At 35.7% G+C, this 15,718-nt stretch overlaps 1 protein-coding gene across 4 annotated transcripts in view; it reads right to left on the reverse strand.

The window, feature by feature from the left end:
• The window catches only part of LOC132916274 (uncharacterized), a 349,285-nt gene that overhangs the window by 24,332 nt on the left and 309,235 nt on the right, over positions 1-15,718 (reverse strand). For all 4 annotated transcript variants that reach the window (XM_060976131.1, XM_060976132.1, XM_060976130.1 and 1 more), the window contains 4 exons: positions 6,512-6,808; positions 1,573-1,683; positions 1,158-1,382; positions 537-691 (listed from right to left, as the gene is read on the reverse strand). In XM_060976131.1, the coding sequence (XP_060832114.1) occupies positions 537-691; positions 1,158-1,382; positions 1,573-1,683; positions 6,512-6,808 (788 nt within the window). The remainder of the gene's footprint in view (positions 1-536; positions 692-1,157; positions 1,383-1,572; positions 1,684-6,511; positions 6,809-15,718) is intronic.

Here is a 15,718-nt window from a genome sequence, read left to right on the forward strand (position 1 = left end):
CGATTCGACGTACGATTGACAAACATATAGCGGTTAACAAAAGTATTTCGTCATTTACCATAGAAAAAATTTATATAAATATATATAAAATATGTATAAAATTTATATTATATATATATCTAAATCATATTAGCACCGAAATGAACAAAATACGATTATAAAAAAACACGATTATATAGTTTGAAATTCGAAACAAATCTGAAAATATACATATAAATTTCAAAACATTTAATCGGCTGTTTAAATATTTTTATGATCTCCGTCAAACATACACGGCGTGCTTGCGCTGAATGTCTTGTAATTTACAGATTCAGGCTTATTTCGAACTTTACCAATTTAACCATGATGGTCCCGTTATAGCGCTAATGAAATTTCAAAATGTTTCGTATAACGCACGTAATATATTCGTAAAAGGTTTCTATCAGTGTTTCAATACTTTCGTATGCCGCCGTAGATACGGAAAAAGCAATAGAGTATAACGACAAGAGGGAAACGAATTGAATAATATGGAAGGAGGAAAAAAGCAGAGGACTTACTTGAGATCTGCAATGTGTTGGTTCGGCCTGGCTGATTTGAACTAATGCAGGCGCATGAGGGTAATAGTGCAACGTGGTCACCAGGGGTGCATCGGGTACAAGAGTTCCAGTCATCGATGTTACGGTCTGCAGCGCCTTCGTTGATTCTGTCGACGCTGTGGGATTTAGAATTTCCATGTTATCTAGCAAGATTCGATCGATGAATCTTTGCATGCGAATGTTGTTAGCTGATTACAGTACGATCTCCTTTAGATACGTGTATTTCTGCTAATATTTTGATTAATATTTATATAAGAAATGTTGAAATTGTATATGTACGATAGCTCGAGCGTAGAACGCGTAAATGTATTTTTGCAGTAGAGGATTTATTTTTAATTATCATCCGAGAATGTATTTTTCGTTACTGTTCAAGCAGTTGATCTATTTTAATTATCTTTATAGCAGAAAGATTTTCTGAAATTTTTTTTAATAGACACGTATCTACTCGCTTGCGGTTTTAAAATTGTTTATATTCTATAACAATAACAATGAAAAGAATTACTGATGATCTTTTCCGCATTCAGTGCCGTCAATAATTTAATTAGAAAATAATTAGTTCATTTTAAAAATCACATCGCTTACTGATTATGGTCGTAGGGCTGGTGCCGCAGTCCGCCTCTATTTTCACGATAGGTAAAGTACTTTGCTGCTTCCTTTTACTTTCCGTAAGAACTAGCCTCGCGCCTCCAATATCGCTAAGAAGTTGAAGCGACGGCGGCGGAGGAGGAAGAAGAAGAGGCGGTGGTGCGACGTTTCCGTTATTGTGATTAGAATAATTTGGCCACACCACGGCTTGTTGCATTTGTTCTGTGAACAAAAAATTTCATGTTCTTTTTTTATAAATATTCCGTTGTACACTTTATTGTTCACGATATATATTTTCTAAAATAGAATTTTTATATTTCCCGAAATGACGTTTAAAACGATATACGTATACTCAATTATTCTTATGTCAATTGTTACATTGTATTTAATGTATATTTTCCATCAAACATACCAGCAGCATGGATGAGAAGAAGGTGACCTGTAGTTGGGTCCCTGACCAGCTGTAAACCACCTTGGAGACCAACACCCATTTGGGGAAAACCAACTGGTTCCATTGGCATCGCTGTAACATAATTTAGTGAATTACAAGATTAATAAATTGAAATTAAAATGTCAAGTTTAATATTATGAATTTTCTAAAGATATTTTTACTCTAATGAAATTTACTTCTGTTAAATTTTTATTTAATTAATCCTAATTTACATTGACTTTTAAATTTTGCAAGAAATTGCAATATAGTCTCGCTAAAAAATTCATAATTTAATATAATTTAATACAAATGCGGAAAATTTATCAAATGCAAAGCCTTTATTACGTGAACAAAAATTCTCTTTGATTCAGTATCCAATTTAACGATATATGCGTGAATGAACCGTGGGAAATACAATTCCCCAATTGCAATCTTTTATAATTACTTTGGTTCTATCTCTTGCATATTCGAAAATTCCATTGGAGATCTTAATTTTCGTGCGATACAAAGGTGTATAAAACAAATTTCTACGAAAAGGAAAAATAACGGGGGGGAAAAGATTCGAACAACTCGCACTCTTCGTTCAAATGGGAAATCTCATTCGTTTTTATAGCGTCTACGATAAAATCTCTACAACAGCGTTTCCATTCTCGTATTCCATATTGCCCGCAAATTTCAAATCTTTCCTCTGCGAAGGATTTCCCGATACTTCGCTGTCGGGCCAAATTAAAAACCATTTTTTACCAGACACGAAACGCGCCCGAAGGATTTTTCGCGTCTCTTCAATCGTGATCAAGAAAATCGACAGCCGGTCGAAATAAACGACGAGCAAAGAGTAGAAAATCGACAATTTGAATGCAGAACATCGTGAATGATTTAGATGGCGCGAGAAAGCTCAGGCAAAGCGAATATAGACGCTCGTTATTCGGATAAATGTCACTCGGTCACCGAGGGAGGTCGGCCAGGCTTCCGAACAGGGGCGAAATTCCACCCGAAATCGCGCTCGACGGTGTTCGAAAATGTATGTTTCAACGAAACTGCGGCGAAACGTCGATTTCTATTTCGTATTTAATTCCAAGAAAACATATTTGTTATTAATCGATTCCTTTGCAAAGTGATATATATTATTGACGATATAAAATATAATTTAAAAAGCAATTTTGAAAAATAATTTTATAGATACGTGAATTAGTAAGTAAACATCGATGAATATTATTTTTAATGAATTTCGAATTAGAAGATTAAAAATTTATTGACAGATCAATGTTTGAAAAAGCAACATAGCGTTTTTTAGAACGCATACGATATATATTAGAAAAATCTGATCAATAAAGAATCGTATCTTCTCTAGTTCAAAATCGTAAGTCGATCTTCTAATTCAAATTAAACGTATGAATTTAAGAGATTACCTACATTAATTTAAAAATCCAATTGAATGATGAATCGAAGTACCAGCTAAATCCAATATCATGCTGCTCACTAATAAAAGCAATAAGACAAGAAAAGATATTTGAAACAATTAATACTACATATTCGGATTTGGAAACTAGGAGTTTAATCGAATTTCCAAAAGCCTCGCCATTTTATAAATCCATCGCGAACGTTCAATCAAAGAATATGACAGCGATCAGTATCTAATGCAGACACAACGATCCTTCAAAATAAACGTAAAAACACAACAGAATACAAAGGCAAACTAAAAATGTACAAAATGTACAAAATAGAATTAAGTATAAATATAAATTATTTTCTCAACACCATAAATTGAAAATCGGGAAAAAATGATGTTGCAAACACTATTTTAAATTTATTTTAAATTTATGGTAAATGGTCATATGAAAGTAAATATATATTAGGCTCAAAATTCATTTAAAAAAACAAATACCGCAAGCTTTTCAAACCATTCGTCGTTGTTTTTTATAACTTTAAATGTTGTGTCTTTAAACAAAGCCCAATGATCAAGGCACTGACAAAGATAAATGTTCTGTGAGATTGCTACGTGACAAAGCACATTATGTGTTTCATTTTAATTATAACGTCTTTATAAATTGTTGAAATACATCTTGCAACAACTAGCTTATTCACCAGACATTACTCCTTCCGACTATTACCCGTTCGGTTTGATAGAACACGTCATATCCAATATATCTATTTCCAATTAGCGAATGAGATAGAAAAATGACTTGACGATTGGATTTTTGCGTGACGGAATTCATCACTTGCCTGAAAGATGGTTGAAAGTAATAGAAGGCAACGACGAATACTTTGATCGAACAACTTGCTGTACATTCTGTTAGATAGACCTTGAGTTTCACTGAAAAATTTAGATTATTCATTTATACATTTGATACTTTTTTTTTTTTTAGAATTAAACATCGATCATGTACTGATATAATAAAGTGGAGAAATTGACGAATAATCAATTTGATTTTACTTTGATATTTTGACTTAGTTTGATTAATTCTGATTGTTCTGGTCGTGATGTTAAAAATGCGATCCAAGAGAGTACAAAATATCTCTGGAAAAAAACTTTCCTTTTTCGAATTTGCAACGGTTACTTTTGTATCGCTCGAATAAACGAAATTAATGACGGCGACTTTTTGGAAAATATTCTCGATGTCACGCGAGGGACGACGCGTTCAACGAACGCGATGTGGTGCCAATTCACGCATCGAGTACCGAAAGATTTGCACGGCTTAACTAAATGGCGGTCACCGGTTTGCAAATAAATATCCGATTACTGGAATGATTTATTCCGCCACGCAATCCCCCGGAGAATTAATCGAAAAAGAAAAACGAGCGGGTCGGTTGTAACGTTGCTAATTCGCAGAATCGGGGCAAAGCTCCGCGCCGGTACTGCACACGATAAATTCGACAAACGGCAAGCTTTTTACTTTCCCCTTTACTTCCAATTACGCACAGTTAAGTACGAATACGAGCATTCGTGTAGATTTTCTGTTATATGTACACGATGCTTGATTATTCGATGAGTATTTTTTGTGTCTTAATTAAGATAATAGTAGATGGATCTTTAGCAATTGAGTTTAATAAAAAACATTAAAAGAACGTACCTAGCTAAACTCTGCTATTTTTAGTCTATTTTTATTAATAAATGTTTCATGGTGAAATTAATAATGCGTAAAGTATTATTGCGGATATAGATTCGTGGAAATAAAAATTAACATTTTTAGAGACAAAATGTGCTAAATATAATAGGAGACGGAATGTGTAAGGATGACGATTTAAGAAATCGTTTTCTGCTCTAGTTTTGGTATTTGTTCACAGCCGATGCATCGACAATCAAAGCGTAATTGATAAATTCATATGTTCGTTAAATAGTAAATTACAAGTAAATATGCTCGTTATATATGCTGGTTATTAACGTGAGTAAATAAGTTTGTTACACACATTAATTATTAACGTGGCATTTATAAATACTCCGAAATCGTATTTCGTCTGTGGTATCAATTATTTACATAAGATTAATTTCCGCCTTAACGCATTATGAATTTACATTTACCAGAGTATATTCAAGTTTCAGCAGTCGTGTTATAAAGCATCTGTTTATCAATATTCGCGATACAATTTCTTTCGCTTGAAATGAAACTTGAATTAAACTCATACGTAACTTGTGCCGAAAATGTCTCACCAAACGTTGACATTAGAAGAACTATTAATTAAAAAATTAAAGTATTAATCAAAATATATTTCATTTAAGAACAAAAGGTGATAAAAACGACGAAAAGAAATTTTGTGTAGCTGCTTAAATTTTCTCCCTTAATTGCCACGTTATAATCCGTACAACGAGACAAGTGAGACAAGAAAAACAAACAAACCTGTCAAATGCGATTAACATAAAATAGACTGTGGCATGAGGTATGGTTGTCTTCAAGAGTTTACCAGACTCGTTATTATAGCTTCCTATGACTCGTTCAGTTTACGACTCAGATTATGAATTACTATTCTTCAGAAAAGTCTCGAGTCTTATTCCTAATCCCTAATTCCTTGTACCGTTAGCAGAAAATTATACGATCAAACCATTTTAACACTTAGCCAACCGCGCGTTACAAAGCGGGCTATATGCTATTTCTACCGCCCATTTTTCCGAGTATTTAGGATGGCTAAAGACAAATAACTGACTCGAACGTGGAATTAAAAATTCATAATGCATTTTAATATTCTTTTTAATATTCTTTTAATATTCTTTTGGATTTTATTCTTTTACAATGTGGTATTGTTCGATTATAATTTTATTTAGTCATAACTGATAGTGTAACTTTTTAATTAACTTTGACACCAGTAAATTGGTGTATTTCATTATATACTGTACTTTATAAAAGCATAAAAAAAGGCGCGATTAATTGGGAACAATTCCAGATAAACAACTAATAATAACAAAAAAAAAAAAAAAAGAAAACGCGTTGCAAAAAAATCAGACAGCGATGTATTTTACAAAATGGAGATCTCCCTATTCGGGTGGCTAAGTGTTAAGGATCCCGCCGAGAAAGAGGTCAAGTATCTGAAAATTGTAAACATGCTGCTGATTCACCCTCGCCCACTTCTTACTTTTTTTCTGATTCCGCATTGACTAAAGATCTATATATATATAGGGATCGATATATTTATCTCTAGATAGATTACTATTTATTTCCAGAAACGTCATATACTGGTAGATAACGCGAAAAAATATATTTAACTATAAAAAGATAATTTTCCGAAAAGGACAGAAAGGAAGAAAGCGTAGCGTGTCTCCTTTAATCATTCGAAGGAATCATACATTCCCATGTGTTTCAAAGAAACATGCACTACCCCCACCCCCACCCCCTCCACTAACAATTAAAAGACGATCCGAGAAACATTTATCATCAAACGAGAAAAATTGGTGAAACCGATAAAAAGAGAGAAGGGGATTTGGCCTCACCTGCAGCTGCAGCTGCAGCAGCCGCGGCCGCCGCGGGGTACTGCCATAAGGTTGGCGGCCATGCGGCTGTGGCCGCGGCCGTGGCGGCGGTTGCCGCGCTCGCCGCCGCACCGATGCTGCCCAACGTGGAATTTAGGCTGGAATTCAGGCTGGAATTCAGGCTCGATCCAAGAGCGGCGTTCAACGAGGGTGCCAGGGCTCCCGAGGGAATGGCAAGGTGGGCCGGTCTGTCCTCCCCTCCAGGTCCTCCGCAATGCACCAGGGTCGCGCCGCCTACCGCCATGGCCGTACTCGAACCTAACAACAGGCCCAGTCAGATGTATTTCTCTTGCGACGACGCGATTAGGTTCGTCGTACGCCTATTATTAATCTGTTATTACACGGCTGTCGTTGTGTAACATGTCACGTTCGATGCTTACCACGCGATGCATCGGTAAAATGAATCGCGAATAGAATCGAAATATTTCGAAAAATTTGGATGTTCCGTGCTTTTTGAATTGATTTCCTTTTGAAAAGATCGAGCGATGAGAATATTAGCGCGAGTGTGTGGAGACTCGTCTAATGCTGGCGTCGATTTATTCAAATGAAACGCGCGAGATCTAAAAATTTGGTTGCTCGTGTTTCAACTTACGGGGTTGGTTGAAGTTTGCGGCGAAGTTTGGAAAGATCGAGCGATAAGAATATTAATGCGAGTGGTTAGAAATCTGTCTTATGCTCGCGTCGAATTTATTCGAGTGAAACGTGTGAAATCGAAAAATTTGTTGGTCGTGCTTTGATTTGTAGAAGCGAACGAAGTTTGGCAAGATCGAGTGATAAAGTGATTCATTGAAATGATTGAACGTTTATTGCGTAAAGTATTGGGGCAGGTCCTAATTTTGTAGTTGGTATTTAGCTGCGGCGATTCTGATTTGACTATTTAAAGTAGGACGCGTATCAAATCGGTCTGTGAATTCGTGCGTATTCCTGTGTACAATAAAACGAGAGAAAGATAAAAAGTTAGAATTTATTTCAATTAAAAATGTATTTACTACGAAATATATTGTATGATTCATCTGCGTAAAATGATTTTTATAAGACCGATTTCTTTAACAATCTCGAGAAAATGCTCGCGAATTTACGGTTCGAACACTTTTATACAATAATTTACTAATTAATAATATTAATGTATTAGCAAATGACAAATTGTTGGTTATCACTATGTATTTGCTACTTTTCATTGCACAAATATTTTTAACAATATTAGAATTTTAGCTGCAATTTGTACAGTTCACTTATAAATTTTCCCTTGCTTGTGTCCAAATTTATTACTCTTAAGTAGACTTATTAGCATTGATAATTTGTAATTCGTGACTTGCAAAATATCATTAACGATATTAGTTTTATCATGCCAGGAATTCCTGACCTAGATAAGGTCTGATTTTGGAATAAAACCATCAAAATTCGATCTGAAGCCCGTCGGAAGGAGAAAAAGCACGCAGTAGATACTGATAATAAAGAGGAATAATGACGATTCGTAGATGACGAGAGGCATAGTATGTTTTCCTGGCTGCCAAGCCTATTTTCGTCCGTATATGTTCACGTTGCCATTTTATCTGGCTCGTAACAATGGAATAGTGTTCGCCGAGGGTGAGCAACAATGGAATAGTGCGCTTGGGATACTATTTCAGCATTGTGCGACAGGGAACAAGTGACGGCTACGACGAAGATTCCTGTCTTCCTGTGTCAGATACAACAGTCGTCTTCATTCTCATCTATCTTCGTCGCGGTCTATGATTCATATCCGAACTGGGGTGAGATTATACCCGGTACTATTATCTGTGATTCGTGATCGATTCGAGTGATCGTGGAGTATACCTAAATGTACTACTTGCAGATTCCGAGCTATTAATGACCTTGTCAGTTTTTTCTTCGTTGTATAAATATGTATATTTATATATTATATTTTATATTTATATATATATATTTATATACGCGGATAACAGTTTACATTAAATTCATTCTGCTTGTGTTTTTAAGCTATTTCGAACATTAATTCCGCTACATTCTCCTTTCCTGTTTCCAAGAATATCTACGTACTTTTCTTCTTACTGCATTTTAAAACGTGTTGGATTGACAACACGTTATATATATTTATATACGCGGATAACAGTTTACATTAAATTCATTATGCTCGTGTTTTTAAATTATTTCGAACATTAATTCCGCTATATTCTCCTTTCCTGTTTCCAAGAATATCTACGTACTTTTCTTCTTACTGCATTTTATAACGTGTTGGATTGACAACGTTATTTATATTTATATATATATATATATTTATATACGCGGATAACAGTTTACATTAAATTCATTCTGCTTGTGTTTTTAAGCTATTTCGAACATTAACTCCGCTATATTCTCCTTTCCTGTTTCCAAAAATGTCTACGTATTTTTCTTCTTACTGTATTTTATAACGCAGTTGGATTGACAACACGTTATTTATATTTATATATATATTTATATACGCGGATAACAGTTTACATTAAATTCATTCTGCTTGTGTTTTTAAGCTATTTCGAACATTAACTCCGCTACATTCTCCTTTTCTTGTTTCCAAGAATATCTACGTACTTTTCTTCTTACTGCATTTTATAACGTGTTGGATTGACAACACGTTATTTATATATATATATATATATATATATATATATATATATTTATATACGCGGATAACAGTTTACATTAAATTCATTCTGCTTGTGTTTCTAAGCTATTTCGAACATTAATTCCGCTACATTTTCCTTTTCCTGTTTCCAAGAATATCTACGTACTTTTCTTCTTACTGTATTTTATAACGTGTTGGATTGACAACACGTTATTTATATTTATATATATATTTATATACGCGGATAACAGTTTACATTAAATTCATTCTGCTTGTGTTTTTGAGCTATTTCGAACATTAACTCCGCTACATTCTCCTTTTCTTGTTTCCAAGAATATCTACGTACTTTTCTTCTTACTGCATTTTATAACGTGTTGGATTGACAACACGTTATTTATATTTATATATATATTTATATACGCGGATAACAGTTTACATTAAATTCATTCTGCTCGTGTTTTTAAGTTATTTCGAACATTAATTCCGCTACATTCTCCTTTTCCTGTTTCCAAGAATATCTACGTACTTTTCTTCTTACTGCATTTTATAACGCGTTGGATTGACAACACGGTGATTAGCAACGGTTTTGCTTATATCTTCATCTCGTCTCATACGTCTGTTAAATTTGATAAATCTTGGGAAATTTTCTCTACTTTGTCCCGAACTGAGTATTTCCTTGTGTTCCTTGGGAATTTTGAATCTGTGTGCGTGGTTTGTTTAATTTTGTACGTTTTAGAATCCTGTGACGCCCTGTACGTGGTAAGTCGCACAATTCACACGGAGAAGCTTCCCTTTGTAATAGAAGTTCGTGCGTTAGTCTTGTGTCTCCAATTAATAGTCTGCATAGTTTAACTTGATCTCTTTTATTAGTAGTTGGGGGACAATATTGGAACATTGCTGTTATTTCGTGTTATCTTGCGAAGCTATTTCATTATTTTATAATAATTTTCAGCCTCTCAAACGAAATTACTAGAAAAAAAAGCTAAGAAGATCCTTCTACCTATAAAATTCCACTTGCATTCGCATCATTTCCATCCGACATTTTCCCTTCGACCGGGAATATTTCTACCCCAAAAGAACGGATAATACCTCGACGCACGCCGTCGCTATCCTACTGCAAAGTTATTCATGTCCAGAAAAATTCCGCCTGCTTCTCGTTCTGCGACGAACGATCCGTAACGCGGCTCGGTCGCGCGAGAAAGTATCGATATTCCTCGCACCGATTGGACACCCTTCGACGAGGAGTTGCAACCATCGTCAAAGACATCCGCGAATAATTACAACAAAACCGAGGAAGACGCGAGACAAATAAAATTTCGCGCAAATATTCTTGCTTTTTTCGTTTCTTCCAAGACACGATTCGCATTTGTCACGCGCTTGTTTTTTACGTTGAACCATTTGCCATGACGATATTTCTCAAAAATCAGTTTCTACAATTTCATAATCTGGAAGAACACGAAACCATAACCAACTTAATTACATCAACCGCTAGTGCTTTTATTACGCTTGCTTGCGCTATTAACTTTGTATCTACAGACACATTTTCGAAAAAATAGTAGGAGAATCGGCAATCTCGTGTCTCCGAGACTGCTGCGCCGATGACCTCCAAGTGATAACGAACATCTGTTACCAAGACACGAAACTGCTCTTATACTGTTTCCGTATCTAGAATCATCTCTTCCAGATCGTTGTAACGCGTTCAGAATGGCCGCAGATGATTTCAACGTATCGGAAACTTACAAGTTCTTTTTTATACATCGAAGTAATTGTCTTTATAGGATCGATATCGTATCAGCCCTACATAAATAGAAATTTGTTTGATAATAAAGAAAGGATCAAATATTAGACGTTTTTGGTTTGACACAACGAATAGGAATTAATAATAGTTGCAAATTGCCATGCTATGCTATGGTTATAAGTGTAATAAAAAAAATTTATACATATATATTTAAATACATGTTAAAGTACATATCATTGTGAAAAGGAAATTCCTATCAAAATCTCCAAAATAAAATAAATATTGGATATAAATAAGTATTAAATTTTAAACACCAGCTAAAATATTGAAAATAATTCGAACAAAAGTCGAAGCTTCAAAATTCCCAGACTTCGTTCGCTTTATCGTCACGACATTCTTTGCTTGTTGACTTTAAAAAAAAGAGGATTATTAAGAAATTAAAAATTCCTCGCTTCGTAGCTAATTATACCTGCGATTATACTCAAGAACCCAACACCCTACGCGTGTTACGAATATTAAATTTGCAAGGAAGGACCTCGTCCTACGGACGAGCAATGAATATTTCAACGAAACGTTAATTAATTTATCCCGGCTGGCAACTTTTATCGATATTCTGGTTCCTTTAAGCTTCCAAAGTTTCCTTTTTACAGGTTTATCGCCGTCTTCGCGTCGTTTCGAACGTCAAGTTACCTGAATCACCTTGTACATCGCCTGTTCCACACATATACCACCCCTTTGAATCATGCACCTGCCGTAAGAATGGAAGCTCTTGGCTTGGCCTCGCGATATCAAGAGACAAATGTTTTATGCGTGCTTGTACGGTATAGCGTCGACAATCGCTGTTTGTGTGGAGAAATATGCGTTACGTGGGAAGCAAAACGGTAGAATTATTTTGGAGAAACTTTCAATTCCTCAAGTATAGTATCGCGTTACATATATCGTAACAGCACGTTTATCACGTACTAATTTAAAATTTTATTTTCGTACAATATCACGTACCTTAATTAGATTTCCCATGTTCAATCTTTGACCATGAATATACAAAACAGAAGTCTTTTCTAAAAAATATTAGATTGTTTAATGAATATGAAATATCGTTTCTTCGAAGTTTGAATTTAACACCAACTTTACCAAGTCCGCTCAAATGACCGGTTTCAAAATTTAATTTAAAGTTGTACGTTCATTGTTATCTCCTTCTGTCACCTAACTTTATGGAAATTCTCGTATTATCTGATTAATCGATTTCTTAATTTTTGTTAATATATATAATATATATAGACATTTAGGTGTCGATGCAAATAAAACACAAAGACTCGAACAACTACAATTAATCTACATTTTGGCAATCAAGTGTGAAATGAAAATTGCAAAAGATTCAGCGAATCTTATCCACACATTCACCAACATATTTTTTCTCGATAATTTCAGACTGCTTAAGGGTTGGACGGTTTACAACTAAGTAGGTTTACAGCCGACAGGTAAACCTTGTGTCTGTTTCTTTCATAATACCCATCCTATTTTCTAAAGCGATTACACGATTATCTACAAACAAAGTTTCAGTGACTTGTTCACAATATAAATGAAAACTTCCTTACGAGATTTAACAGATATAATCTAACTTGTGTGTGCACGTTAACCTCCAGCTTTCCTGGGTCGCTGGTTATATTTACTTTTATACTTAGTACACAGTATGCTTTTATGCCACACAACACGTACAAATATATTTTACCAATCAAAGATCATTTCAAAGAAACCCATTTATGTCTACCGTAAACAACGAAATACAGAGTGCGCCGTTAGAATTCGGACAGAATTCAATTTGTAGTTCCCACCATATTAGAATTCAGATGTTTGTGCTGATTGACTCTGAAGTTAGTTAAATATGTCAATAAGTCTTCTATAACCTCAAAATGACAGAACTCGTTAAGCAAAACCCGGAATACGATAGAAGAGCGGCGATTATAGAAAGTCTTCGCGCCGGGAGAACGCCGGTCGAAATTATAAAATTCTTTAGCTACCCAAGATCGACGGTATACGACATTGCTAAGAGATACGCAGCCTCAGAGTGGTTCGAGAAGGGTTCTCCTTCTCCGGCGAGAAAAGTTCAGGTTAGGGAAAAATCAACAAGGACGCACTTCTTCCAAAAAGGCGAAAGAATCACAAAGGAGGTTTATTTGGAGGTCCTGAAGACAGTAATAAAGCCGTGGATGGAAATTACGGCTTCTGGAAGGCCGTATTTATTTCAACAAGATGGCGCACCTGCTCACACAAGTCATCTTGTTCAAAATTGGCTCTCTGACAATGTGGACATGTTTTGGTCGAAAGATTTCTGGCCTCCTAACAGTCCCGACCTAAACCCATTGGACTATTACGTGTGGGGCGTTATCGAGAGACAAACTAATAAATGCAGGCACCCCAACGTCAACTCCCTACGAGCTGCTATCGAGTCAGAATTCGCGACAATTAAACGCGACCAGTTGAAGTCAGCGTGCTCGCGCTTTAGAGCAAGAATAGAGCAGGTCATAGAGGCAGAGGGTGGTTACATAGAATAAAAGTTCTCAGCAAGGACCCTTTAAATGAGATATAACAACATTTTCATGTGTTTTTGTGTATTGACTTAAATAAACAACTTTCTGCACAAAACTTCTTTTGTCCGGATTCTAACGGCGCACCCTGTATTCCTAGTCCATCGTTAGTCATGCAAAAACTCAGTTATATTCTACAAGATTTTCAGTAATCCCTAGAGGAATCGCAGTAATGCCCAGAAAATTTATATTATAAGTACAAAAATGCCTTTCAGGGAAGACCATAGAGAAAGAATAGATAGAAAATTCAACCACCAAATAAAAATCTAGTATCCTGTATGACGCAACTATTTGCTTGAAAAGCGAAAAGTATACGAAGTATTCGCTATGAAAGGAAAAATGCACGGCCACGAGGAAATTTTGTCCTGGGACGGGTGGATCTGGACGCGTGGAAAGATGATCGGTTTCGTACCCCTCGGACGACGGAAGAGGAATTCCCGAAGAACGTCGACAGCCCTTCACTGTCCCTCGTTAATATTCCGTCCAGATGTTTCAGCTCGCTTTAGGAATGCCGATGGCTGCAGCACCGCATCAAATGAAAACAGCCGTATATCCGATAACGTTTGTTCCCCGTGTACGTAGGCAACCGCGTGGAAATATATCTAATATTCCACAGGTGAGTCCGTGTAACAAAGGGAAACTCTCGTTGTAGCGATGAACTTTGATAACGATGAGAATCATCTCGTGATTAACGCATATTCGTGGTTAACGGGGGTATTTGATTTCATTGCTGCTTGAAGCAAAAGAAAAGAGAGAAAAGCTGGAAGAAGCTTGAGATGTTCGAAATGTATTTATCGTGAAATTAACCCTTAAATGTATGATTTTTTTTTTTTTAATTGAGCAAAACATTTAAAAATAGCCGATTCGTATGGTGCAAGACGATAGAAAAAATCCGTCTGATTTTTATTTCAATATAGAAACCTATAACATTTAAAGTTCTTATGTTTCATTGTTATTAATCGATCTTTAAATAGCTTGGAAAAAATTTCCATTCATTGGTTACCGCACTATCAAGACGGACATATAAATACCAGGATCGGAATTTAGATTACGACAACCATCGGGTTCGCTGCGAGTGAAATTCATTCGCTCGGACATTCCCCCTACGTCGAAACGTAAAAAACTAGAAAACTGTATTGCCTGTGATGAAAATAGCTCCTATGTTCGCTGACGAATAATTCGAATCTATCGCCTGTGTCAAAAATACCAGTATCTGTGTAAGAAAAAAAAGCATCCTCAGAAGGAATAGGTGACGCAATGAATGCGCCGTAAGCGCGATACACGGAACAATGTATACAACGAACACACAGTCGGACAGGCATGAAAAGTAATTAGCCTAGAATGAGTTTTTCTCGGCAGGTTTCATACACGCGAATGTAGTCGACCCTGAGCATTATTGCGTATCAAAGGCGGATAAAAGTCACGGAGGAAAACGTTCCTATAGCGATTCTTGATTTTGGTTCTACGCAAGCACTGTAAAAGATATTTTTAAAGATTTCACGAGCTTCTGAAACTTATTAAAAAAAGTAGAAGATATTTAACTAAGATCAATCGTTTCCATGAAATACATAAAAATTTGTTTTCACACTTGTAAAACTTGTCTTGCGTGTTTTTCATTTTAATCAATTTCCATACAATTTTCAAATCCAATGGATTCCAGTGCAACATAATTCATAAAGGATATTACCTATAGGTTATTCACGATATAAACTATTCTAAATTTTTTATCGTAGATCATCGTAGAAAACGCTAATTGGATCAGAAATTTCATATCTTACAACCTTCAAAATTTTCAATTTCCTTCGTTACTAAAAGTTTCATCTTCGAAGTCTCTTCCAGTTTAATCGTCTTCGTCCGATGATTTTCCTTCTCGAACGACACTCGACGACTGAATACCGCCTCTCGAAAGAGAAAGAAAGTAATTTACCTCGTTCTTGTTTACTTTTTTTCTCCAGTTGTTTTTCATTAGACGAATTTTGATCCCACGAAACGGCCGAGCTTTTACGGATATCGTTCGGTCTCTTAGGGTGCAAGCAGCCTCCACGAAAATACTCGCTGCATTGTTCCCTCGAAAACGCTCAACTACCCTGTAGTCCGGCTTTGTGCCTCGCGTGCTCTTTTTCTGCGATTTAATCGCGATATAATTATTTCGCTGAAACGATATTGTGGCACGCGTCTTTAAGAATCAAAGGAGACCACTTCCCACGATTCTACACGCTCTGTTTCTCAACGGCGTCTTTCGA

This window comes from Bombus pascuorum, chromosome 2, assembly GCF_905332965.1.
Source record: "Bombus pascuorum chromosome 2, iyBomPasc1.1, whole genome shotgun sequence".
Taxonomy (NCBI): Eukaryota; Metazoa; Arthropoda; class Insecta; order Hymenoptera; family Apidae; genus Bombus; species Bombus pascuorum.